This window comes from Zosterops lateralis, assembly GCF_965231275.1.
Source record: "Zosterops lateralis genome assembly, chromosome: 3".
NCBI lineage: Eukaryota > Metazoa > Chordata > Aves > Passeriformes > Zosteropidae > Zosterops > Zosterops lateralis.
Window position 1 is genome coordinate 56,825,761 of NC_139764.1, and position 27,478 is coordinate 56,853,238.

The following is a 27,478-nucleotide window of genomic DNA, read 5'->3' on the forward strand; positions in this document are numbered from 1 at the left end:
TCCTCTCTCCTTCTGTTTCAACAGTCATTTTGGAAAATGTGGCAAGAAATGGAAACACCGGGACACCAACTCTTATATTTGACTTTTGAAGGACAGCACTGAGCTAAGAACTTTGTTCCCATACTGGGAATTTGTTCTCCACCTGCCACCACTTCAAAATTTGCTGCAGAATATGGATTAAACTTCATGTTCTCCTTCTAAGCACAAGGACATTTAATACAAGTAGCGTATTTTTCTATGAATATGGAATAAATACTTTTTTTCCTGAATATACTGTTTGCAAAAAGGGACTGTCGTTCTCCATAGAGAGCAGAACAGCTTTAAAAATATAAAATGTCCAGCTCAGTGACCTTGTATTTATTTCTGTATCTATTTGAGACATTTGTTTATTGTTTTGTTAGGACTTACATTTGTGTGGGAAGGATTTAAACGGTAGTGCTTGTTTAAGATTTAGATTTGAGGAGGAGAAGATGACTATTTTAACCTGTCCTCCTTTGCCCCTGAAGAATCTGGACCAATAGAAGTTATGATGGCTAAAGAGGGAGAGTACTGATCAGGCTGACTCTTTCCTTGGTTGAGAGGGATGGAAATCAGCAGTGTGTGTCCCGAGAATGAACCTCTCTCTGGTCTGATTGTCATCCACAGGGACCCTTTTCAACAAAAGCCTTGCTTCCCTCTTTGTTAAAGGGCTTTCTGAAATGTGGAAGCAGTGCCCCTCACCTTTCCAGGCTTTTATGTAGCTGTCATACCCTGCACAGGGCATTAGCTCTGCAGGACAGATGGGTCCTGCTGCCCATTAGTGCCTTTCCCCAGACACGGCTGGGATTCATGTGACACCCCTCATATCTCCAAGGGAAGGGCTTCTGCATGCCCTCCTCTGTTGAATGCTTTTTCAAACACCTATTTCAAGGGCATCCTGATTTCTTTCCTTTGCAAGTCATGCTCTCTGCCCATCCCTACAAACCGAATTCCTTCACCCTCACCACTGCCAAGATGACCTGTGATTTCTGTCTTCTGTTCATTATCACTATTTGTCATCTTTCTGTCTTGGGGATAATTTTTGGGGGTGATTGACAGAGATGTCAAGCTGTCTTGGGCAGGGATAAGCCAGGAGCTTTGGTTATGGAGGGAAGTAAGTGTTAATTGGTCCTTTGAAGCTGACATGTAACAGAATAACTCTGGCTCAGCAGATTCTAAGGACAGACTGCCTTTCCTTTCTCTTGTATGACCTTCATCAAGAATTGTGTCCTGGCCACTGACTGGTGAACAATACACTCCTTGCAGGGAAGGACTTGAAAAGACGTGGCATTCAAAAGGTATCCTGTTACCAACAGAGAAATAAATAAAAGAAAGTCAGTGAGATGTTGTAAAGGACCTTATAAGCTCACAAAACCCCATGTTTGGCATAAGCAAATGAGTTTGAAAGGTTCGTACCACAAATCAGTAGCACTATAGTACAGTCAGTGAAAATGAATGAGCACTGCTCCAGTCTCACCATCCTAAAAGAACAGCAGGATTTCCTACGGTGAGGAATATATTGTGCTTTTCAACAATTCCCAACCCTCCCTGCCTTTTCCCAGCAACTGCCCTTATCACCAGCCCTTCTGGAGGAAAACAGGACCTTTAATAATAATCCCAGCCTAATGTTTGCACACTTTAGGCAGTTGGTGATAAAGGCCTGTCTTTCAAGGCTGTTTCTGACTTACTCTGAGGCATAGTAAAGGTCAAAGGTATGCTTAGCAAAAGTCAGTAATGACTTAGAGATATGAAACTAAATGAACATCTCACAATACATACAACTAATCTAGAAGACACCACACAAAACTGGAGCTACTGCTACAAGGAGAAAACTGCTCCTAGACCAATAAAATCTGTGGATAGCTGAAGACAATAGCCCAAGGCTGGCTGGCAGAGACCAGCCCTGAACTGGAAGTGATTCATAGGGTAAAGTGATCACATGTGATGCTGGACAAACTGAACCACCCTCTTCCATTTAGTGTTTCTTCTTTGTGATATTTTTTTTAAATTGGTGTCAGCTTGTGAAAGGCTGCAGAGATCTTTTAAAGCTACAACATTCCAAATAAATGTAAATAATATTTGACAGTTTCTTTAGTTTGTGGACAACTAAAACACGTTGAGAAATGAGAGATGCAAAGGCTTGTTTCCTCCTTTCAGATCATGCTTTGTTTTGCATAGCATTATGTGTTGCTCTAAAGATAATATAAGTGATAAATTTTGGTAGGTAAAATGGCTTGGGGCCGTGTCAGATGTTTGAATATATTTATTTCTTAAAGTGTTTTGTTTTTGTTTTGTTTTGTTTTTTTTTTTTTTTTTTTTTTTTTAAGGATGGCAGAAAAAAGGCCTATGTGTATGTTTTGACTTCTGATCTAGTAGTGCTTGGCAATTTCAGGTAGAGTTTGTATTTGGTAATTGCCCCTGTGCTAACAGGGATTTTGTAAGTTGAAAACTCCTTCCATGTCTGTGAAACTTTGTGCTTTTGTGTTGCTCCCTGAAGGTGCAGTGGTATGTAAGGTGGTGTATGACCAGTGGTTTGGTGATGCTGGGGTTACACTCTTGTGGAGGAGAGAGGGCAGATGAGGTGGTGGTACCAGACAAAGAGTTTCAGCAAGGGAGAGCCCCAGGCAAAACCAGCTGCATGGAGGTGGATGCACATGGGCATGCAATCCACAGGACAGGCTGTTTGTTTAAAAAAAAGTTATTCTAAACTCGTATGTGTCTCAAACAGCTTAATACTTACTGGGAAGACCTACAAGCTTCTCAGGAGGCACAGCAGTGTTCTCCTAAGAGGCATGTGTGGACACTAAAGTGGGTGTTGTGACGCAGCTCACTCTGTGAGAGGCACCTCTTCAACGAGGGCCTGAACTCTGTCAGCTACAATTGTCCTGCATGTGTATCCTCCAGAGGCACAGTGAAAAATGTGAGGGACACAAGAGACAAAAGGTCACCGTACCATCACCAAAGGCACATGAACAATGTGACCTCAGAAACCGAGCTGTGTTTTCCCTGTTGGCAAAGAGGTTTCTTGGACCAACAAACAGATGAAAGTGCTATTTTGGGTCAAATGTGCCACTGCCACCACATGTGCTGGGTTACTTTACCCAGTCTGTGCAAATGGTTACCACAAAAAGTGGCAATTTTTATTGCCACTGACAGTCTTGCAGAAGGAAAAATCACAACTTGCACTGTTTGAAGGGTTATGAGGTAGGAGTTTTGTGGCCACTCAGGCATATCCAGAAATTTCTAGCCAGTTTGGCAAGGAGAGCAGGGCCAATGGTTTCTCGATCTACAAGCCAGGTATTAGCCATGCCTTCAAGAGTTTACATCTGAAGAGCTTAACAAATCAAAGTCCAAGCTGCAACACAGAATTTCTGTTGTCAGGGAAGCATTGTACAAAACTCTTGGCTGGTTTAATGACCAAAGTGAATATATATGGAAAATATACAGAAGGGTATTTGGGCTCAGTGACTCCCTCTGACCAGAGAGGTGGGTGGTGTGTGCTTTATCACAGCTGCTCCTGTTCAGGAAGGCAATGCCCTGAGATGATTTCATCTCCCAGAACCAGACTCCAGATGTAGAAGCTTCAGAAATCACCCTGCAACCTAACTATGCTTAGTAATTCTCATCTCCCTTTGAGGCAATAGGACAAAAAACCCAAACCAAACCAAAAACTCCTAGGATGCTTGGATAACACATCCCTTCTGCATGCACAAGCACACAAAAAAATAAAGAAAATTTTAAAATTATGTGCAGCTTGGCTTGTCTGGGGGTACAGACAACAGACAAGACAAATCCCTCCCCAGGATGCAGCTGTGTTACTTAGAATAGACTCAGCACACCCTGGGGATGCCAGAAGGACCCCTTGCAGAGCTGGGGGTCTCCAGATGCCTATGGGGAGCTCCCTGGTTTCTATGCCAGAGAGGCAGGATGTGAGCAGGAGTTCATAGTCAGCAATTCTTACACTTTCGCAAGCATGAGTCAAGATTTCCCTGGAAGCATTTTGAAAGAGTTAAACTTATACTCCCTATAACCAGATGTGTATGTAATCTTCTTTCAGAGGAGAAAAATGTACATCTAACAATTACATAGTCAGATAATGTTATACAAAGAAATAAATGGGTACTATGGACAACACAATTTTATAATATGTAGAGGTATTGTCACTATTTGTGGTAACTATTGATAGCTATTTTCTTTTCTTTACTAGGGACTACCTTCTGGGTGAGGCTGTTTTTTAATTCACTGTTTTATATCTTTGGTGCAACATTTATACTTTTGCTGACAGATGTATTTCCATGATGATTTAAAATATAAAAACACAAACCAAATGTGTCTCCTTGTTTTTTTTTTTTCCCCATTCCATGTATTTAATGCTATCAAATATATCTAATAAAATTTCATAGACATATAAGACATGTACTGTGAGATTCTTCTTTGGTTTGCAGCATCAAGTTGGTAATAGGTTCAGACAACTCATAGACAATAAAAAGTATTCCCATTTCTTCATATGTTAGAAGCACAACATCTTGAAAATGATGGCCTTAAAAGAAAATGTCATTGCAGAGCTAGTAAAATACAAAAATACAGGGGTCCTGTTACAGTTAAGTTTGGGATTTTTAACATGTATTTCAGAGGTGGGTAAGTCTTTCGTCTGACATAGCAAACAAATCATAGAGCATACAGAAAGAGGGTATAGAAAGAAGACTGTCAGCGGGGCTTCTTGGCAATGAATATTAATTTACAGCAATTTAAAATGGATGATCATATTTATTTTGCTTTCTTAAGAATGATTGTATTAATATTGCACTTGGAATCTTGTATTTCTGACGTGCATGCTGCTTTCCAGGAGAGGGCAGTCCATACCCAGGATCAGTTGTTTTCCATCACACTTTTGATCCAACGAACGTAGTTGGAGACTCGAACATAAACACCAGGTTTCATGGGTTGGGCACAGCCAAGACCCCAAGAGGTGACTCCATGTTGGACAAATTTATCTTGGTCCAGACAGACTAGAGGTCCACCACTGTCGCCCTAAAGAGTGAAAGAACAGGATGACTCCTTCTTGGACAGACACATGTGGCCTTCCCACAGGAGGCACAGAAATAGAAGTACCTCCTACATGCAAAGGACACAGTAGTTATAAGAAAACATTGGAATTCTAGCAAGGCAGGAGCTCTCTATGCATATTGTTGAACACTTTTGTAAAGTCCTCTTCATGTCACCCAGGCATTACATTTATTTTTGAAGTAAGGGGATTTATTGAGAAAGAATATGATTGCCCTTGTTAACTCAAATTGTGCTTCCTCCCTCAGTCTCTTTTCTGAGTTCTTCATGGGTTCCTGTTGTTACTAGATGATCCAGTGGCACTGATACTTGGAAATTCATAGCTCCTTTGGCCCTTGTTTTGCCTGCATGACAGGCTCCACTGCAACCTTCCTTACTGCTAACTGAGATGCTGTTAACTGCGCTAGCTTGGACATTGGAGGTAATCTGGTTGAGGCTAGCAAGGGGGTCTGGGGAAAGAAAATCAGACCTTTTGTCATTCTAAGTTGGCTTCCATACTCCTGACTTGTGCAGCTGCTTGTTACCATGTGCTCTGGAGTTCAGACTTATCTGAAAAATTGCCCCCCTTCCCAGCAGCAGCCAAGGGAGCAAGGAAAGAGCCGAATACATGGGCATTTTTCAGCTCAGATACCATGAGGTGTGGCAGTATCCTGAAGATAATTCTGGGCCTCTATAGCCCAAGAAGCAATGCCCTATTTGATCTGAATGTGCTTACAACTGACTGATGCTCACAGACTTTCTTACCTGGCAGGTATCTGTGCCACCATGAATATTCCCAGCACAGAGCTCGTGTTTTCTAACTCTACCGTTCAGAAATTCAGGGCGGTTGCATATTTTATTCTCGATTACAGGAAAGCCAGTTTCTTTTAAGTAGCCACTACCAGAAGTACCTTTACAAATGAAAATGAAACCAAAAAAGAATGAATGACAGGCAGTTATCATATTCACAAACCACAAATATCAGGATATTGATAAGCAGTAAAATCAGCATAGTGTGCACTGTGCACACACTTCCCAGGCACAATATGAAGATATACCAAAATCAGTAAGCATTATCAGTATTATGGTACTTAGCACCCTCTACCACCCACCATTGAGCTTCCTGTTCTCACAGCACATCCATGCGGATCCAGTACCCACAGATACTTGTGGGAGTCATTCCCAAGCCATTTCATTTCCCTATATCTGAATTTTCTGTGGAAGAAATTAGGTGGGAAGCAAACAGTTGAAAATGGCATGATGGGCAAGGAGGCAGAGAAGGTACCAATGCACTTCTCAACGAAGACAGAGTGGGAGGTTTTGAAAATGAGGGTTTTATTTGTGTGAGAAGTGAACCAGCCTGGTTGGGAGGAGGAATCACTCAAGAGAATAAGCAAACTCACATTTATGTGATTAAGAATTAACCTAAATCTAGAAAAACTTTTCATCCAATTGGGCAAAAGCTCATTTTTGAGAAAAGCATATGGACTGAGAGAAAAGTGACTCCTTAGCTCTGCTTCTCCTCTTGTAGCAGCTATTTTGGGGGTTTCAGTTTACATGGCATTGGATGATTTAGGAGAAACAGTGTCAAGAGAGAGACAGTGGAAAATTTGGCAGCAGCTGATGAACTTTGATGAAATACATTTTTCATCAATAGCTTGTGTGGGGCACAAGAGAGGGCACACTTTGGATACAAGTATATACCAGTCTGCAAACATGGAGCATTAAAACGTGTTAATGCTGTCTCACCTTTTGTATCTCCCCAGCCTGTCACATAGCACTCCTCTCTTCCTCCTAACACAGAGTTTTCTTTTGGTAAACAAACTGGGATTACATGATTATTAATGACTGCTGGACTGAAATGAACAAAGAAGAACAATCATTAGCACAATTATATTTAATACTACCTTCAGGTTTCTAAAAAGATTTTTTTTTAATATATTTAGCCTTTTATCATTTAAATCCTTAGTTTCAGTTAAGGTTTATTTCTGACATGCAAAATTGTTTTTCAGGCTCTAAACCCACAGAAAATGATATACAAAAGAGAAAAATCTGAAATTGAGAATGACATAAAAAGAACCAACATTCATCCAGGAGAATGCTTTTACCTAGGCTAATACATAGCTAACAGAACCTAATTATCAAACTATTAAAAAGGATACGATTTAGTGGCATTTAACACCTAGCTTGCTCTTTCTGCATCCAGTCTGATTTTAAATCACTTTCTGTCAGGATACTTAGCACACAACAGAACTTAAGACCATCTGACTTGCCTTTGGGTGCAGCTGAAACTCATTTAGAAGACCACATTTTTAAGCTGACCCCGCATCTGTTTTGGCCATGCACTGCAGCCACAGCAATGAAAGCCCAAGCACCACATATTCACATCTGCCTGCAGCTGCATGGACAAATTCCTTTTGATTGCACAGTTCCACAGAGAGCATTTCCAATGAATGAAAACAGATGCAAGAAGGGCCATAATGGGCGTTACACCAAATTCTGCCTGCCCACTGGCCAGCCCTGCTGGAAGAGGAAATCTCCCCACCACAGCATGGAAACAGCATACATCATCATGCTAATACTGCAGGTTTCAATCATCATTACCTTATCAAGGTACAAGCACGTAGAAATACAGACTGAAAGCACCCTCTAGACATTACCTCCTCCTATTCTGCTGCCACTGCCTCACCTTCCAGCAGTGACACCCAGTGCACTTCCAGCCTAACTGTCCCTAGCCCTCCTCCCCTCTGAAAGGCAGCCTTTCCCTTTCTGAAACCCTGGAGCTTCTCCAGAAAGTGAAGAAAGATCAAATCACTAATTGAACACAGAGTGTGCAGGAACACTCATTTGTACAACACCAGCTACCACTTTTTAGTCATCTTGTCCCATCTGAACAAAGGAGTGCTTCAGGTGGAAAGGTACCTGCGCAGTTTGAGCAGAGCAATGTCTGCTCTCTGTGGCTCCTTGAACAACCTCTCTACATCACGTTTTTGTACTGACGACTCTGTCGCTTGTTCTTTGTGTAATCCAAGGTACACTTTATATGCAGCTGGTCGTGAGGACCTATTGGAAATGGTTGAACATGGTGAGCTGATGAATACACAACCAGAACAGAGATCCCTTACAATGTTATTGAGCACCTTGTCCTATCAAAGGCAGATAGCCAGCTTTGGAGTAAACGTAATCCCTTATAATGGCACATGAAATCAAATTGGCAGAAGACATCACTGTGACTCTGTTTTACAGTCAAAATTCAGCTTAAATGAATGACAAATAGACTTGGCTCAATTCTCAACTGGTTGCAAACTGTTTGCAATCAGCTTGGGTTGGTTATTGGGTCTCTTGTTTCTCTTGTTATTTTCTATCTTGTGTAAGAAGTTGCTAGTGCAGACTATAACAGATACTTACTTTTCTAAGCAATGGGCAGCAGTAAGAACCCATTGAGGATCTATCAGAGTGCCCCCACAGAAATGCAGGCCATAACTGTAATAGAGCAAAAAGTCATGAGAAGGGCAGTGGTTTAAGATGGGGAAGTTAATCCTACTGTAATTTATCAGGTAATATTTCTAATGTGTACTTTTATAAACTAAAGATATTATTCCACAGTTTCATTAAGAAATGTTTTGCTTTCCTTGAATAATGTTCCTTACAGTGACAGTAGGGTTCCGTGGACATTTTTAGGAGGCCTTGTATGAAAACACCTAAATCTTAATTCTTAGTCAACGTTTCTATTACTGAAAAATGCTGTGTGCAGTGAGCTTCACTATTTTAGAGATTTTGACTTTTTATAGGTCTAATCACAGTCATAAAGCTCTTCAATTGGCCTTGATTGCCAGTGTTATTAATAATTTTGCCAGTAGGATCAAATACTTACATGGAAGGACTGATCAAGAGGTGTACTAGCCATACTGTTGCTTTTATTCATTGGAAACTGATTCTATTGTAGAATATAGTGACAGGTTTGAAGTCGTTCTGCCTTCTACTGAAAATGTTTTTGAAATTAACAATTAACAATTGATCATCTCCCTATTTGTCACAAAACAGAGCACTCTTGGTTGTCCAAATGACCTTCTTTAAGAATAGCACACACAATGTTTAGCTTTGAGCTATTTTTAAATTGAAATCAAGTTTAGAATGCTTAAACCACTTACTGTAACATTGTATGAGAGGCAAGGTTTCTTTGCATGTAGAGTCTAATGTGATGGGGAATAACAATACCTGGTACGGAGACTGATCTGCCAGGGCCAGGAGTGTGGATGTGAAACACACCCTGCGACAATCCTCTGAGCACACAGTTTTGGTCTGAACTTGGCTTTTCCACATTCATACTGAGGAGGAGCTTCAGAATAAGAAAAAATATCACTATAAGGAACTTTAGCGATTTGTTATACATTCACTATGAATTGAGTAAACTAGAAGGTGAACCTGTTACATTTGTCACTCCAGCTTTTGATCCTCTTCAAGTAATTCTACACAATACATCACATATATTTTGTTAGGTTACCTTCATCTGGAACACCTAAAATTGCCTAGTAATTTTTTTTTGTCACATGCAGTTGTCAGTGGCCAGCAAATTACACATGGGTAGCTCTACAGTCAGATAAAAAACAAAAAACAAACCCAAAACAAAAACAGAATGGGAAGGAGAGGAAAAGTGAGAGAAAGAAGAAATAAATTCTCCCAGCATTCTTAAATGGGCTCTTATGGACGTCAGCAGTGTAGAAGTTGGACTGGAAGATGTTTTAAACTAATCTTGGTGGTACAGCATGTGAAATTCTAATGACTCTAATGTTCTCTGAGAAACAAAATTTTGTCAACTCTTATCTTAGGATCATTTGGCACTTCAGATGTCTACGAGGTATTAGAAAAAGTAGTTCATATGTGGCCTTGGTGAACTGACTCTTATCAACACAGAATTTAGAATTTTGTCAGCAAAAAGAGCTAACTAATGAAATTAAAGGAAAAAGCCATGTTTCCTCTGTTCTTTAGATTACCATCTCAACAATAAAACAGTATTAATTTAAAGAAGAAATGGATCATCAAAATAGAATACAATAGTCATGTGAAAATATGATTTTTTTTTAAGAGTCCCAGCCCAACACATTCACTGCAGTATTACTTTCACAGCTCCAGTGTGTATACAACAACTATCTTTTTCTTGTTTACTCATTTTTGGGTTTTATCTGAGCACATTTTCTTCTGCTCACTGCTGAGGGAATAAGGCAGCAAGAAAGTCACTCTTCTTTCGAGAGCTACCTCCCTTCCTAGCATAGTTTTTGTTGTTGATAGACATGAAAGGACTGGAAACTAAAATGTTATAAAAGTTTATCATTGTTGCACTACCTCATACAGAGCTTGATTACTACTAACAAAGACAAAGGGCATTTGGTTAAACATTTAGGGTCAGATGCATTTTGCAGACGTCAGATATGGTACAATATCAGAGGAGGGACAATGTGATTATCATCCAGAACAGAACCAGAGCCACACAAGCAGGGAGTGCAAAAATTTTGCTGGTATAAGAGCATGCCTTGTTCAGCCAGACCACACACAGCGCAGTGACAGGAGATTAGGCTGGTACAGGGAAAAATTTTGCTGGAACTGCCCATTTAGAAACACATGGCAAAACCCCATGAGATTCAGTGGCCTCTATATCTTGTAGTGCACTTAGGGCTTTCAAGGAAGACCAATCTCAAGCCTTCAGACAGAGACCTTGAACATCACTTTCCAAGAGCCTTGATTTCTAATCTAAATCTATTGCACTTAGATCAGTCTTTCAGACTAATCACAGAGTATTCTCCAGCTGTTATAAAAAGGTACAGGAAAGGGAGACATGTTGTCCTTAAGAGAAAGGTAGACTAGTCTTAAAAGGAATAATTACGGCACTTGGGAATGTCACAGTACTCCCAGGCTTTTCTCGGGTCTGTTGTGTAGCACCAAGGTCCATTCACATCTCCATCAGGATTCCTGCAATACTGTAACAAAGAATAAAGGCACCAGCTATTAACCAGGGAATAAAAAGGCCAAGCAATTAAAGTTTCAAAATTAAATTAAATTAAATCTGGGAAATTTTATTTTTATTTCCATCCTTATAAGTTATTTCCAATTCCTTTTGTCAAAATTTATTTCATTTTTCTATTTGCTCTGTGAGTTTGGAAAAGGATGATCAGACTTCTTCAATTGTCTTCAGACAGTAAGCTTCACTAGGGCAACCTTGGATCTCTGAGGTCTCAAAAATCAGGAGATCATGACTTTGGATGAAGCTTTCTAAAGCACAGAAAATATCTACTCCTGCTTTCCCTGCAGTTAATAGGAGCAGTAGGATCACTCCTGAGGTCTTTTCATATCCTCTCTGGCCGCATGACCCAGGGACAAGTGAGTGTTGTGTAAGCTGTTCTTGCTCAACTTGATGATGCCTGTGGTGATGCAGGGCTGCAGTGTTCACCCTCATGCAGGTGCTGGCCAGCTCAATCACTCTCTAGGTTTTTCCTGGGCATATTGACTGATCTCTGCTCAGCACAGACACCTCACACAACTGCATGCTACCAGGTATCTTTTCTAGTTCCCTTCCCTATCCTGAAACACATCCCATGTCTTAGAAAAAAGGAGAGGACAGGCAAAGTTCAATGGCAACAAGTATTAAAGGAACAGTTGTTTACATTTTTTTCCAGGCCTGCATTTGGATGAGTTGTAGGAGTGAAATAGTCGTGGCTTTGAGGCCTCTGAGAACTCCACTCTTGACAAGTCCTGCCCCTTGCAGTTTTTGCCACTGTGCCACGGTAGTCAATACCATTTCCAGTAATGCACTCTGTGAAAAACGGAGGAAAGGAAATGGTTGTTAGCGGTGAGCTGTTGGGCTACATCCATACTTGATGGCAGTGAAGCAGAGATAAATTTGAGGAAATACTTCTGCAATTTACACGTCCTACTTATTATGTAGAAGAAGAAAGAAGGGCTACATAGTGTCAAGGATGACTAACAATATTTTTAATTTCCTTGCATCTTAGAAGTTTTCTTCATGATCACAAAAGTCATAAATCAAAGAAGCTTACATTCAGTCAATCCCTCATGACTCCAGAAATCAACTACAAAGACCATTCACTCAAAAAATATTTTCCTTGCAGACCGTGATATCTGTCCAATGCCACATTTCACAATAGGAAAAAAACAATAATATCTATTCAGCCAAAATTATTAACCTTCTAAACAGTGAAATGTGTCATAGCAAAAAAAAAAAAAAAAAAAAAAAAAAAAAAAAAAAAAAAAAAGCTGCAATACTCTAACCATCTACTGCATAATAGAGTTGCGTCTGAACTGAATAAAAAAAAAAGCCATCTGTCCTCTGATGGTAAATGGAACCCTAGAAATGTGAAAGCATGGCACAGGAAAAGACTTTTGGAGCAGGTAGGTGTCAGCAAAATGCCATCACTGCTCCATTTTCTGTCATTGATTGTCAAAGTTGCCCTCCCACAGTAGTGTGGAGACTAGTAGCCATCTGCTTCCTTGCCTTTCCAATATTGCCAGAGGTAGCAGGTAAAATATGCAATATCAGTCTAAAATCTAATGCAGAAACCCTGCTATAAAGTTCTACAAAAATGCTCAGAAAATTAAGAGAGTGGATACATGACTATATTAAATATATTTATTCAGAGTTTCCTGTACTTCATCCTCATTAAATCCTTGAAGATGTTTCCATAAAAACCAGCTTCCTGGTTATGAGCATTTGTGGGGAAGCTGAAAGTATTCTCACCAGGGTTTGTTTCCACTGTTGTCTGAGGAGGCTTAGGTACAGTCTGTGTCCCTTGGCCATCACACTTCTTCAGGTCACAGTACTCCCACCTCACACTGGGGTCGGTGGTGTAGCACCATGGACGGCTGTCGGCATCTGGGTTTCTGCAGTAATTTTGGCTCAGGCCCCTACAAATGTAAACATGTTATATTATATCACATTATTATATGCCACTGCCCAGGGGAGAGCTCAAAAGAACATTTTAGAGAGCAGATCTGCTATGCAGTTAGCAAACATGATTTATCATGTACATTCCGTCATGGCCAATTGAAATTGTTTTTGCAGCAGAAAGAAATCAGAACAAATATGTGGAATATTTAAATACGCCAAATACTTATTCACTGATTAACACTTATGGTAGAATGTAATTTAAAAATCCAGATAAGTAAATGCATATATGTATAGCAAAGATATAATTAATTTTATTTTTTCAAATAAGGTAATAGCTTTTAAAAAGAAATAGTTTTTTGCATTTTGGAAAAAATAAGTGATAAATATTAGGAATAAGAAAACAATCTATCCCTTCCTCAAAGTTTTAATGACTTGTAGACTAGGAAGCAAAGACTTGAACTCATGAACGAATTAGTGCATAGAAGCAGTTCATTTCAGCATGAGGGAAAATTTATGACAACTATTAATTGCTTAAGAAGAAATGTAGAAACACAAGCTTAATTAGTGTAAAGTATAATAGTGGCAACTATGGGTGTTTTCAAGATGAGTTTAATAAAAAATGTTTCCATGATAAAAAAGAAGAAAAGGAAGGGATTACTTTTATCTAATACACTCCCTTCTCAGCTTTATAATCATTGTTGTGCAATGATGATGCAAATCAAAACAAGTTCATGAATGACCACTGTCCAGCGAAACCTGGAAATGGGAAATACACGTACGCGTTTGGGAAGTTCTCTGCTGTTTTGTTGTGCCGGTGAGGTGACATTGAGCTCCAAGCTTGACATTTCTTTCCCGTGACAGTGAAAGAAGCTGTACCACGATAAGTCACCCCATTGCCCTGATAGCACTCCTCCGTAACTTGAGACTGCTCAGGCACATCAACATCTGCAGTGAATAATAGAAACCAATCTCTTGCATCTTAATACTTTGACATTTGCACTTGAGCACAGAAAAACAACAGAAAACACGCCAGAGTGTTTCAATGACCACCACAGCATGCTCTCTGTAATGGAATCCTTCTCAGACAGTAGATCAAATGGAAGATTTCAAAAGATGTTTGCAAAAATTGCATTACATGCTAGGTTAAAAGCACTTGTACATCATTTTACTGTTACACATGGGGATTTATTTCAGATAACAAGCCAAATAGTTCACATGGATCAAATTTTTTTTCAGGATGGGTGCTATCTGTGTCTTTGCCATAGACCCACGTGTGGAACAAGACTACCTTGTGTAAGGTGAGTTTTTTTCCTCATTGTTTTCTATGGAGTCTTGGTTCAGTGTTCCTAAATTATCTTAGGTTTTACTACAGACTCAGTTTTTAATGAACTGGCATGTAAAGCTAACTAACTTCCCATGAAGCATTTATAAATATGTCAGTGGAGGTGGCCACCACTGGGCAAAATGAAAAGACTTCTGTTACTGCAATATTTCCTGATCTGAGTCAGTAGCTGACTTAAAATCTGTACTTCTCTGCCACACTGAGCCCACCAGCCTGGGCTACACATCAGACCCAGGAGTTCAACTGGACACAGCAAAGCAACTGAGCAGAGTCACACAAGACTTTTCAAAATATACCATGGTGACCCTTCACTTCCACTTGTCTTCTGTTCTTACCAGGGGCCTCTGGCTTGGTAGTATCACAGGAAGGGATGTTGCAATATTCCCACCGGGCAGTTGTGTTGGTGGTGTAACACCATGGCCTCTGCTCACCATCAGGATTTCTGCAGTAGTTTTCATCTAGGCCCCTAAAACAGAAAACTTGACTGATAAAAGTCTCCCATGGAAATCTGTTAGAAGTTATGAACAAAAGGAGAATTTCTTGCCGCCAACAGTTTACTGTTGTATTTACTGGTAGGTAACCGCTGCTTCCATTTACTGATAAGATCTGTTACACGAATAATTGCAATTCACTGGTGTTTTGGATGTGCTAAACCCAACACCTGCTCAGCTGATGGATGAATTAATAGATTGTAGTACTTTGAGGTCAGAGTAGCACAGCAGAAGGAATCTAGGGTGAAAGAATCTAGCCTCAAGCAAACATCATAACTGTACCATTCTTACATCCCATGGTTTCATCTGAGCAACCATACAGTAAAAACATGAAATGAGGAGGGAAAAAGACAGTCAAGCAGAGCTTGAAAGTCAGAAGAGGAGACACCAGTATTCAAGAACAAAGTAGTCAATAAAAAGAAATGTATGAAAAGTTTGAAAATACGAGATCCAGCAGGTGATGAATGCTGGTGTGTAACTGAAGAACGGTGCAATATAGATAAAGAAAACTGAAGTGATTCTGAGACTTGGTATTTCTCATGGACACTGAATAACAGAGGAGTTTCACTTACTGGCAGGGATAGTTTTCAGGAGTGCGAGCGTGCCTGTGGGGAGATTGAGAACTCCAGTGCTGACAGGTATTTCCTGATTCAGTAACAGATACGGTGCCTCGATAGTCTTCTCCTCTTCCTGAGAGACACTGACGCCCTGGTGCAGGAGGTGGTGGGGGTGTTGCTGTTACAGGAAAAGGAAGTGAAATAAATCAGTGCCTTGTAGATATAGTAAAAAACTAAACCAAGAAACCACTCTGAACTTTATAATTAAGTGGGCTTTTTAGATTTCTTTGCAGGTAAGTTGTAAATATCAAAATATTTGAAAAGTCTGAAAGGCAGAGTAATACAGCCTTGCACGTGTCCAGGATGGAATGAGACACGTGAAGATGCATCAAGTCTCTGAGGGTGTCCTGCACTTCTCAGGATGGCTTAATAATAGCGAGATGACTTCTCTGGACATACCTTGTAAAATAAAAGGTTTTAATAAAAGAAGAAAATAGTAAACGTCATTAAACAAAGGAATATAAGTCCAACACAGTGCAGAGAACTCTGACACTGGCAAGGCAGTCTCAGAAAAGCAAATGAGCTCTTTGTGCAGCCTCTTTAGTACTCAATGGTCTAGGTGGGCCACCTGGAAGCCTGCCCAAGGAAATTGGCAACAGGCTTTGAGGTACATTTCTAAAATGCAATCAGTGCCTCTGTGCAGGCACTGAGCCAATGCAAATGAAAAGGGCACAGAACTTTCTAGCTTGGTTTCCTTATATGTTTAGGTAAGCTGAAACTTTTTCCCTTATATAGAAACACCTGCTCAATATGTGAAATGTATTCCTACAGCAAAGATTTAAAGATATCTTTCACAACTTTCTCCCATTTTGAGTTCTTCATAAGCAGTCAGGCTGCCAAACGGCATTTGCATCTGCCTCTTTTACAGCAGCCAGGATAGAATACAGGATACAAAAGTCAGGATACAACAGTGCTAGCAGTCTCATCAGAACAGAGATGGAAAGTGAGCAAGTGGTAATACTGTGAAGGGAACTGGGGTGAAAGCGTCAGGCCCATCAGTGATACCGACAGGTGCACGTGTAAGATAGACAGACTGAGTGGTGAGAGAGAGCAAGGATGAGGTCTAGTGAGAAGTCCCAAGGAAAAGTAAAATGGCAAGGACAGGCCTTTAGGGGAAAAGAAAACTTAAAAGGTGGAGAAATCATTTGGAAGAGCAAAACAAAAGGAAGAAAGTTGACATCAAAAGAAGAACATCAGAAGAAACACCAGAAATTGGTCGTAAAAAAACACACCAAGGAAGGGAGATATCCTCCAGACAAAACCATTGGAAATGCCTATGACAGAAATGTCTAGCCTCAATAAAGCTATCAAAGGTTCATTTGAAAGTGATTAATTTTTTTCTTTCAGATAAAACTCAGCTGTCTTTTATACTTTTCTTTATCTCTGGGATCTCTTCTGTTTGTTCTAGATCCTTGCACCACTGACTGGAAGAAGTCTAGAAGTCAGACTCACTGCAACGAGGAATGTCACAATAGTCCCAGCGTTTAGTTAGACTGGTAGTGAAACACCAGGGCCGAGGTTCTCCATCAGGATTACGACAATAATTATTCTTCAGATCCTTCTCTGGAAAACTGAATTAGAAAAATAAGATTTTTAAGTTTTAAGTTTTAAGTTATACTACTAATAGCTGTAACAATTATCCTGTCTGGTTCAGGGTGGTCTTCAGCCCACCATTGATGATAAAGAGACCATCACAGGACCTGACTCACTTTTCTGGGAGGTATCCATGGGAGTGAGGTTCCTGGGAGTCCCAGCGCTGGCACACAAACCCAGACACTGTTGTTGCAACTACTCCATGGTAGTTTTCTCCACTGCAGTGCATGCACTCTACTGTAGGAACAAAGCAGAATTAAGTACAAGAGACAGACAGACTGCCCCTGATGAAATGGTCCAGAAACATTCCCACTCATCTCACATGAAGCACAAGAGCCTGATCAAACCTCAAGGCTGAAGTACAATAATTTTTTTTGAAAAGTAAAATCTTATTTTCTTTGTGTAGATGACTTTAACTAGTTGATTATATTTGTAGTATTCCATTAAAAAAACCCAATTACAGACTGCAAACCAATTACAGACTGCAGACTTTAAAAGAGCTAAATTTAATCTATTAAAAATCATTTAAATTCTGTGCTTTGCTACTGTCACATTTTATTGAGTTTAGCACTAGTTTTGCGCACAGTTTGCACTAGCAGCTGTGATGGGTTCAATTCTAACTTTATGATATATGAATCCACCCATATGCCTTTTTTTATCTAGAGGAAAAAAAGACTTTGCATAGCTGTTATCAGGCTCTTTTGATATCTTCCTTCTTGATGTTGAAAATGTTTTGGAAAGTTTCATGTTGAACTAAATTCAAGTTTGAAGCAAATGCTCAATTGAAAATAAAAGTATCTGAATAACTTCACATTCTTGAACACATCTTGCAAAAAATGGAAAGAAGTCAGTATGTGTATCCTGACCTTCACACTCTGGGATGTGACAGTAGTCAAATCTGGTATCAGGATCTGTTGTGTAACACCAGGGTCCCTTTTCATCCTTGTCAGGATTTCTGCAGTAGTTTTCTTCTAGTCCTGCACTGGGATATTTTTCAGGTGTGTAACTGGAACAGAATTAAATGAGATTACAGAATAAGGAAAGTGTCCCAATTATTCAGCTGAGGACTCTAAACATAAAATCTTTATCTGAGGACAATTTTGTAGATGTTGGTTTTTAGAGGGCCTCTAAATGTTACTGTGTGCCATTGCTGAAGTGTTAGAAGTGCTACAATGATAGACTTCAGGAAATATAGTGCCTCTGTGGCCAGTTATGCCTTTAATACTTGCATTTTCTTCAACTATTATTTCCAGGAGTTATTGTTCAGTCAAGGTACCATGTGGCATGTAGTGAACTGTTTCCTCTGGGATATGTTCCCTGGGAGGTGCAATGAGAACATATTGCTGAAATGTGAGAGTCCTCTGTAACCTGAATGCTATAGCTTCTGAATAGAAGGGTACTAAGTAAACCCAGTTAGGTATTTTTCAATTAAATACAAGAAATACTACCTTATTAGTTGTGGATTCACTGATAAAATTGAGCACCTCTATTTCCCTCGTCTGCCACATGTTATACCTTTGGCCAAGAGAAGTTGTTCTTGCTCTGGTGAGATTACTGAAAAAATTTTGATTTCAGCACAACCAGATGTTTCTGTCTAGTGTTTTGCTCATGTAAAGACTGTAAAATTTAAATGCGACTGCCAAGGCTGACAGTGTCTCTACTGATCATGCAGCACCACTTAGAGCTCCCTGAGTAACAACTCAGATTAGGGAATTATCTTATTCTAGATTCATACAGAAAAATATTTTATAAGGAGATTTCTAACACCAAAAATTGCTTACAAGACAAATGAGCATATATGTATGGCTTGACAAAATTTCAGAAAAGCATATAAACAGATAGGAAAAGACCTTACTTTGGTTTATGTGGGGCATTATCAGCCCACTTCTGGCACCGCACACCTTTCTGAGTTTTGGCTTCTGTTCCTCTGTAATCCACTCCTATTCCCTTCTTGCATTCTAGAAGATAAACTGAAATGGTATGTGCTTAATCAGTATCATGACATATCCATTGGATTCTAACATACAAAATCCATTTTTATGCTAATGCACTTAAATATGTTTGATGATATTTTGACTTTTTTAGGTTCTTAAAACTAGACATTTTACATTGTAAAACCCTGCTAGTTAACTGATATGTAAGTTGACTTAATTGGGACTGAAAAATGCATGTGAAAGCAAAAAAAGTTCTACACCAGAATTCCAGAGAAATAAGTGTAACACAGCCCAGTTACTTCGGAAAGCTCACAGTAGATTTAAATATTAAAATATGCTTTAAACATTTAAATAGATACTATAACAAAATAGAAGCACATTATCTTTTTCTTATCTCCTATGAGATTATTATAGTTGTGCACAGTAATCAAAATCAAATCTTTACAGACAGTCACCTGAATTCAGCTGAAGACAAGACAGCTGCAGTTTAGGGACAGTCACTGTCAGGCAATGCATCCTCTGGCTCAGAGAACTTAGTAGGAAGCTCATTTACCATTTCCCGAGGGAAGTAATCTGTCTTTTAGGTTATGACCTGGTTTGTCTCAGTGTCTTTAAGTAGTGTCCAAACCGAGCATTTGCAAAGACTCAGTTTTGCAAGTTTTTCTCAGCATCAGAGTTGTACCAAATCTGACATAGGAGCAGAAGATTAACAGAAATCTGGAGAAATAATGCCATTTTACACAGACCTGTCTTGCCCAAAGTGAAAAGAACTAATATAATTTAGACCTGAATTTATAGATGCACCTTTAGGCATGCTTTTATTTCAAGGTATATAGAGAGGCAAGTTTACTCCAGAAACTTTAGTTGGAAGCCATTTGGATCCCTCAAACAATTTTGCAATAAAATAACATTAAACCCTTCAATTACTGAACATTGAATCAGTCAGGTGTTGACTCTTCTTGTTTTGTAAACTTTTGACCGTTTATATAACCTTTAGGGCTTTTCCTTTCTGATGAGAAATGACTAACTGATCCCCAAACTCAGCCCATGTCCCTTGGGTTAACTATTCACAAACAGATATGTAGGTAGCAATTCCCAAATGCAGTTTTAATCATTTTAATTCTTTAAATTCTTTAAATACTTTTATGGTAAATCAGAGAAGATTAATTTTCTCTTGTATAGCACGTACTATAGAAAAAATGACCTCTGAAACTGTCAGTTTTATAGTAATTGTCATCCCTTTTTTAATGATAAAATGATAAATACAATGATGCATTGATAAATAGCATCTGGGTCTCATTGAGTCATTGCTTTGACTGAAAACATTACTGCAAATCAAAAGATGAGCAACACAGGCACCATCTGACACATACACAGTAGGTTGTGTTTTTGATGTTTATGATACAAGGTCCATCTTTTGGTTTCTGCAGGTAGAGGGGCAATTTTTGGAAATTTTCATTTTTTCAAACAACAGTTTTTCACACTTTTAGTGGTGTGGTTCTGTTATTTCAAGAAACTAAAACACATGTCTATGGCCTCAAAAGATGTAGTAACAAATCCCCAATGAGTATTGCAGGACCAGGTTCTAACCTCAGTAAATCCAAGGGATATCTCAAAAATAAACCAAAATCTCAAACTAGCTCCTGATCACAGTAAGCAAAACCAATATGATTTTTTATATGTAACTTACTCATTCAGTCTTTTAGCTCTGTTACTTGTTAATTGATCACTCAATTGATTACTCAATTTTCTTTCTAAATAGCAACTGCAGAAGATTTCTAAGTATTACTTAATGATTTATGGAGATTACTTATGATTTATGGAAATTCCCACCTGCTTCTGTGTATAATGAAAGTGCTAATGTTCTAAACATGAAATTACCTACAGAAAAAATGCAGCTGTCCAAAGGGTTCAGAAACTATTAGGTTAAAAAAGACCCTCAGTTGCCTTTGGTCCACAGCCCAGATATAGCACATTCAGGTTCTAAGGTTGGTGAGAGTGCTCAGAGCCGTGTCCAGTCAATATCTGCAAGGGTGAAAGCTCCACAACCTCTCTGGGCAATGTGGCCCCCTACTTACTCACCCTTCTGTGAAAAGTTACTTTCTTATATCCACAGTGCCTGAACAAAATCTCATTTGGATGTTTGGCTGCAATCCAGCTAAAACTGTTGAACTACTGTCCAAAATCCCCCTTCAGCTGCTATACACACAGCATTGTCTTATCCCACAGGGAGGGATAAGGGCAGGTCAAGAGAGAAGTAAAGAAGGCAGTTCTCTGGAGTTCATGGGTATTTACTGTCTAGTTTTTGTGATGCTTGCCTTTTGCTTAGAAACTGGCCCAGCAAAACCACTTCATGACTTTCAGCAGCTGAGAACCTGGTTCATTTTAGCTTGTTGAAGGAGACCAAAGCCTTGAGATCATATAGTTTCCAATTTCTGAATATTTTCAAATGTGTTAATGTTTTTTTTCAAAGTTACAAATCAGCAAATGGCAAAACATGATGTTCATGAAGTTATTTAACACAGACCAGAAATAATTCTATTCAGAGTTTATCATATTATCTTATGTCTGAATGATCCCTAAGGAGATCTTTTCTCCCTTATGTGTTGCCAAAGTCAGGGAGCAGCACAATGAAATTTATGTTACATTAAAAATAAACCACATTCCTTCTTCCCTGTATATAGCAAGAGCTCTATGCTCCATAATGTAATCCAAAGATGGTCTTAAAACCCAATTGTTTCCTTGCATCTGGCGTAAGGTGATAATTTTTGAAACAGGATAAAAAATTGGATAGCTGCCATTTCTCAGAGACACACTTCCTATTTTCAGAAAGAATTAGAGACCACTTCTGTCAAATAATCCTCATCTATGAGGAAAATATTCATAAATAAAGTACGTACAAAAGGGGAGCACAAAAATTCACCATGTCAATTAATTATGCCATAAAATAAGAATAGGATAAAAATGTCACCAAATTAATTAACTGAAGAGTACGAACGTCATACAATATACAAATACTATAAAAATAGATAATTTTTATCTGAACCACAGTCCAATAATATAAAAAAGATATAGACATACTTCTTTTTTCGTAAAGAACTGCATTTGCTCTTCTGAATACCATTGCTGTTTTGGTGTTCTCAGTCAATGTTAAACACTGTTGGTCTTTACTGGTAAATAAGAAGGCCCTGTTGAAATGAAGAGGAGAGAGCAATGTAAGAAACAATACTGAATAAATGCTTATTTTCCTGACAACATTTTTGAATATTCACTTGTCATTTTATAAAACACTACAGTTCAGTGATACTTAAGACTGAGAAATATTTTCAACTCATTGAGTATTGCAGTTATCACATTTTCAGTGGTGATTTTCACTTCTGAGTGTTCATATCTAACTTAGGTTGAAAGGGAGCTACAAGAACAAATTAGAACAAGGGATAAAAGGTTTACAACCTGCCAGAGGCTCAAGAGACCTCATGTTGAAGGGGATATATACACAAACACCTTGACCTTACTTCAGAAATGTTAGTGGTCAGTCAAGGAGTGAGACATTCCACAATATGCAGCCGTTGCCAAGGAGCAGGTAAAACACAGTCCAGGACCTTAAATTATTTTGTGGTGACTCTTCTGAGAGTTTATAAGCACTTTATAAGTCATAGCCTTTTGTCTTTTCAGCAAGTGCCTAGGCTGCAAACTGCAAAACTGAAGCAGATGGTGTAGCCTTTAGAATAACATCTAAGGAAACCTTCTGACAGGCTAAGTAATTGCTACAGCTGGGTTTTTGAACCAAAAAATGAGCAGCATGGCATTCAGTGGGTAGATCCATGCCAGGAAAGCTGTTACCCTGAGTCAAACCAATTAAGCTGCCAGTAATGTTAAATTTGCGTGTAAGGAAGCAACTAAGGGGCATGGCCCAATCCACCTCTAAGGTGGGATAACAGGTCTGAAGTATTGATCTGAACAGATTGGTCTGAAGCATTAAGGTCTGAAGCATTCAACATAACTTTCTTAATTACCCTATTTCTTATGTCTTCACCTATATGTCCCAGACATTCTGTTTCTACACATTTTTCATTTTTCCAGCAAACCTCAAATGTCCACACAGTCATAAAGGAAACCTGTGGAAGTTCAGACTGTTGATAAAAAAGGTGCATTGTTCCATCACCTGCAATGAAAGATATATGATGGAACCAATGGAAATTACCTGCAAGCAAACTTATCTTCATTTTCACATTTCTCTGCACATTCTTCTTCACTATTTGCTCTATAAACTTGCTTCATTGGGTTGAGCAACCAAGCTCCCTCTGTCCTCACATAGCCATCTAGGATGCCTCCTTGCACTGAAAGGAAAAAAAAGAGAGAAAGGAGTGAAAGTGAATGATGATTTGATTTAATTCAAACTCTCATGTTAAATTCTTTATCACCCAGTCATGTGACATCATCATTTAATTGCTGGACTAATTGGGGTAATGGGTAAATCTAAAATGCCATCCTGATATGGTAAAAGCATTACTGAAAACCCAGTGTAAGAGAAATTCATCTAACAACCTCTGGGATACAGCTGTGTGTCAAATACATAGGATACTTAAAAGTACAGCTATGTTTAATGGTAAACTCAAAAAGTGTTCAGGAACAGTCCTCCTTGTAAAGGACTTTGGCATTTAGCATTTTTCTGTTACACCTCTGCAGTCTCAGAATTAGTGCATAGCACAGTAACTTTCATGACTTCCAGCTGCAGGGTCATGGAGTTGCATGAGTCCTATGATTTTTACAAATTCTTTATCAGTGGAGCATGTGACCCTTCTGACGAACATTTGGCTCTGGGAGTTATTACCTGTTCTGTAGGGTTTCAACCCCAGACAGACCCCCTGGCCCCTGGTCACTGCAGGACATCTCAGTCCTGCTCTGTGTTTTTGTGCCTGGCCTTATGCAATCGCTGAATAAAAGGCAGACAGGGGATGAACCAGACCATGACTGGAATCTCAGGAATAACAGCCATGCTGCAGAGAGGAACTTCTTCACTTTCTCTGATCCCTGTCTGTCCCAAGATCATTCTGCATCTATAAGTTGAAGCTGGTGAAATAGGGAGAAGAACCAAATTATGCTTCCTCTCAAACAACTGCAAAAGCATACAAGTTACTGAAGGGTTTTTTTCTGCATTAAACAAGGGAAGAGTTCATCCCTAAAAGTTGACAGTTACTTTAGCAGTGTGCATGGAAGAAAAGGATAGCTGCTGGAAAACAAAAGCATAAGTGAAAAAGAGTCCAATGAAATTTCCACTAGTTATTTCAAAACAAAAACATTGAGAAGAAATGAGTTTTGAGACAAAACATTAAACTAGGTTAAAGACAATATCATAGGGATGCTGCAATGCCTTCCACAAGGAAAAGAAAAACAAGCAAAGAATACCTATTATGGTACAGCTTCCATGCAAACTTAATTCTGTTCTGTTTTGACGTTTTGCATCATCATTATTATTACAACATTTGATTTTAGAAATATTAACAGGGTTATAATTGATTTGAGTAATAAAAATATTTTCCCCTTTTCTGTTATATTTACATGGCAAGGCATAATACTTTAAGGAAAACAAAAGGAAAATATGCAATCTGAGTATAACAGCAGTAAATTTTTATGCTACCATTTTCCCTATACCTGTGTTATTTTACAGTCCCAGAAAGATGTATTGCTATCTTATTCAGAAATGCAAATATTTGCTACCTTTTGATAAAGGATTTGCAAGCAAAAGTATAGTATTTCAGATGAAAGACTAAATTGTATATTTTTCTCCCCCATATAAATTCTTACTAAATTGAGAATGGTATTTGATTTTACTGAGGCTGTTCTTTTGCAAAAACAAGGCTTAGAAACTATAATTTAAACTAAGATAAAAAATTTTAGCATTAAATAACAGGGTTTTTTTAATGTTGGAGAATGTCTATAATATTTCCAGCTAAAATCTACCCATATATTTTCCTAACTGTTACCTTTTCTTATGTTTTAAAACTGCACATGTAAACTGCTTATTTTATTGCAGCTTTAGATATGCATTAGCACACTCATAACTGTACTTTTTACTGCAATCACAACATATTAGGTGGTTACACAGATGCCTGCAAGAAGAAGTGTGGTCTGAATCTCACAGTTCATTGGAGTTTAAGGTTTTCAGGACAGGGAATATTCATATGTATGAAACCCATATAAATACATCTAAAGAGCCCAATTCAGTTCTTGTGTGTTCAAAAATTTTGGTATCATCTTCCACAAAAATGTCTTTTCATACCAAAAATATTACAGAAACTAACCCTGATCAGATTTGGTCTCCCTATCACATGGAATGAAAAAAAAAACACTGCTAAGAATGTGGTTATGAAAAAGACTAAAACTACAGTGTGTAGAACAAGCTTTCCTTTCCTTTGCAATTGTGTTTTGTACAAGTATTAACAAACCTTAAAGCAATCAGCGTAAGGATCACAGTAGCTGGCACCAACATAGAAAAAATCCCCAAACCTAAGATAAAAGGCTGCTGAAACCAGAGGGAGCCCTGCCTTTGTACAAGCCTTTGACAGACTGCTTCCCAAGGGTGTCCCTGTCTCCGGCCATGGGAAATGCTTGCTGGGAGCCATTAGTTGCCCATGCAGAGACCAAGGCTGCTCCTTTTCTGCTGTCTCTAATGAACACAACCCTTGGGCACCGAAAGCTCTCACTCTATTCAGCAGCAGCTCTTGCTGGCCAGCAAGCTCCAAATCCATTATCATCCAGGGAAGTTGTGACACAGGAATTTGGGGACCTACCTTCATCATATGGAGCTCGTAAGTGTCTGGCCCCAGTTTCACCTAGGCAAGAAGAAGGCAAAAGACTCTTACCTGAGCTGAGAAGGAACAGAAGGAGAGAGGCAGCTCTGCTAATCCCCATTTTGGGCCAGCTTGGCGGGTGCTGGAAGTTGTGTGTGTCGCTGCTCAAAGTTTTATTGACTCCCACTGGAGTGAGGCAGCATCAAACAAACAAGGCAGGAGGATTAAGTTAATCATTCTCCCGTGCTGCTCCCCCCTTGCCATGGTGTGGCCGTTCAAACAACCTTGAATTGGATGGATTACCAAATCAGATTCAATCATTTCTACTGGATGCTATTAAATGCAAAGGCCCTTTCTTGTTTTCTAGGGTACGTTTTGTTCTCTAATGGTTGGGTCTTTCTCTGCTAGAGAAAAGACAGGAATAATGTTGCTGGAAATCATGGGAAATCATGTGTCCAGGCAGGATCTGAATTTTTCTTGACATTAGAGTCCCAATAGTAAATTCAGACACGCATACCTGTATTGATTTATAAGGAGCAACTTCTATTTAATTTCATGGTAAGCATGGCTATAAGATTCAGATAATATTAACTCTGCAGAATAGTTTAATTTTACTATTTTATTAAAGAATTCATTTTCTGCTGTCTCCTTGACCTAGCACTTTCATTTTTTTTCTTCTATTTGGGTGTAGTACTTAATTTGAACTTCATTTCAATTTTAGATTTAAGAGGATACTCTAAACCTTAAACATTAAGTTCAAGAATCATAGGTAGCAATTTAATGTTCTTCCTTACCAGACATTTAACCTCACTCTGCATGCACAAACTCATCCAGCGAGGGTGTCAGACTTTGTTCATCTGTGTGCTATCCTGATTTCAACATCAGCTCACTCTGCATTTCCCAAGCAGCCTTTACCTTGGAAAAGTTGCACTGCAGCACCATTTCCTGGCTTCTCTTGCATGTTAACTCTCTGGCATTGCTTCCAAACTTATTGAATCAAATGTGCCAGTGACTCAATAGAGGCAGGAGCAGGATGAATACTGGACGGGGAGAACAGACTTGAATGGACACTGCTGGACCATGCAATTAAATCTTCTGCAATTGAAAGCAAAACGTTTACAGAATAATGAGTTGCTTCTGAAAACTAATGACACTGTCCACTTCTATGACATCCTGCCTGCTTTAAGTAGAAACTACACTGAGGGCTTAGAATAAAGCTAGGAATAAATATGTGAGAGAGGCATTCTAGCATGAGAACAAAATTAGCTCATATTTGATTGATTATGTGAAAAATCTAAAGCTGATCCTGCTTGTGGTCCTATGCTATTTTTCTCCTGTAGGGTAGTATCACACCAAGCTATTTGGTTGCTTTCTGTGCTTGAATCTGTTTTAATGCAACTTGTGAATGACAGCAAAACATGAGATATCTGTAGAGGCTTGGGATACCACTGATGTTAGTCCAGGGAAACAAATCAGATGGGGCAAGGAGAGGAGCCGGTTGGAGCCAGACTTAGTTCAGGGATGCCTTTGAAGGATGAGAGGGAGAATGGGTCGGACATAATGCAATTATATGTGGGATCAGGCTTATCAGGTTTTAGGAACAATTGCTCATTGAGAAAGAAGGGTAAAACAAAGGAGCAGAACACCAGATAGGCTTTACCAGCAAGCAAGCTTTTGAAAGCTATTCAAGTCTGGTTTAGCTCCATGTTTTTAACAATCTCAACCTCATTTGCAATTCTAGCTCCA

At 39.0% G+C, this 27,478-nt stretch overlaps 2 protein-coding genes across 4 annotated transcripts in view; one reads left to right on the top strand and one right to left on the bottom strand.

The window, feature by feature from the left end:
* Positions 1–4,290, top strand: part of SLC22A3 (solute carrier family 22 member 3) — a 30,028-nt gene extending 25,738 nt beyond the window's left edge. Inside the window, exons 12-13 of one of the 2 annotated variants that reach the window (XM_083857716.1) lie at positions 25–2,311; positions 2,346–4,290. Coding sequence is in view for 1 of the 2 variants with exons in the window: in XM_083857717.1 (XP_083713843.1) it covers positions 25–82 (58 nt within the window). In the remaining variant the exon portion in view is untranslated. Of the gene's footprint in view, positions 1–24; positions 2,312–2,345 lie in introns of those variants that run through there. The other variant, XM_083857717.1, reaches the window with a different exon arrangement.
* On the bottom strand, positions 2,295–25,908 carry LOC310907480 (plasminogen-like). Of its 2 annotated transcripts, none has more exons than XM_083857715.1 (19): positions 25,805–25,908; positions 23,143–23,278; positions 22,020–22,126; positions 18,860–18,974; positions 17,871–18,010; positions 17,121–17,238; positions 16,864–16,982; positions 15,367–15,529; positions 14,639–14,769; positions 13,741–13,906; positions 12,812–12,978; positions 11,721–11,869; positions 10,943–11,036; positions 9,280–9,400; positions 8,470–8,544; positions 7,984–8,124; positions 6,811–6,917; positions 5,827–5,972; positions 2,295–5,049 (listed from the first exon to the last, which is right to left on the bottom strand). In XM_083857715.1, the coding sequence occupies exons 1-19, from the start codon at positions 25,851–25,853 to the stop codon at positions 4,888–4,890; spliced, it is 2,406 nt and encodes an 801-aa protein (XP_083713841.1). In that variant the 5' UTR covers positions 25,854–25,908; the 3' UTR covers positions 2,295–4,887. The 2 variants fall into 2 exon arrangements, with proteins under 2 accessions (XP_083713841.1, XP_083713840.1); XM_083857714.1 differs by having other exon boundaries at positions 17,121–17,241.
* Between the last annotated feature and the right edge of the window lie 1,570 nt (positions 25,909–27,478).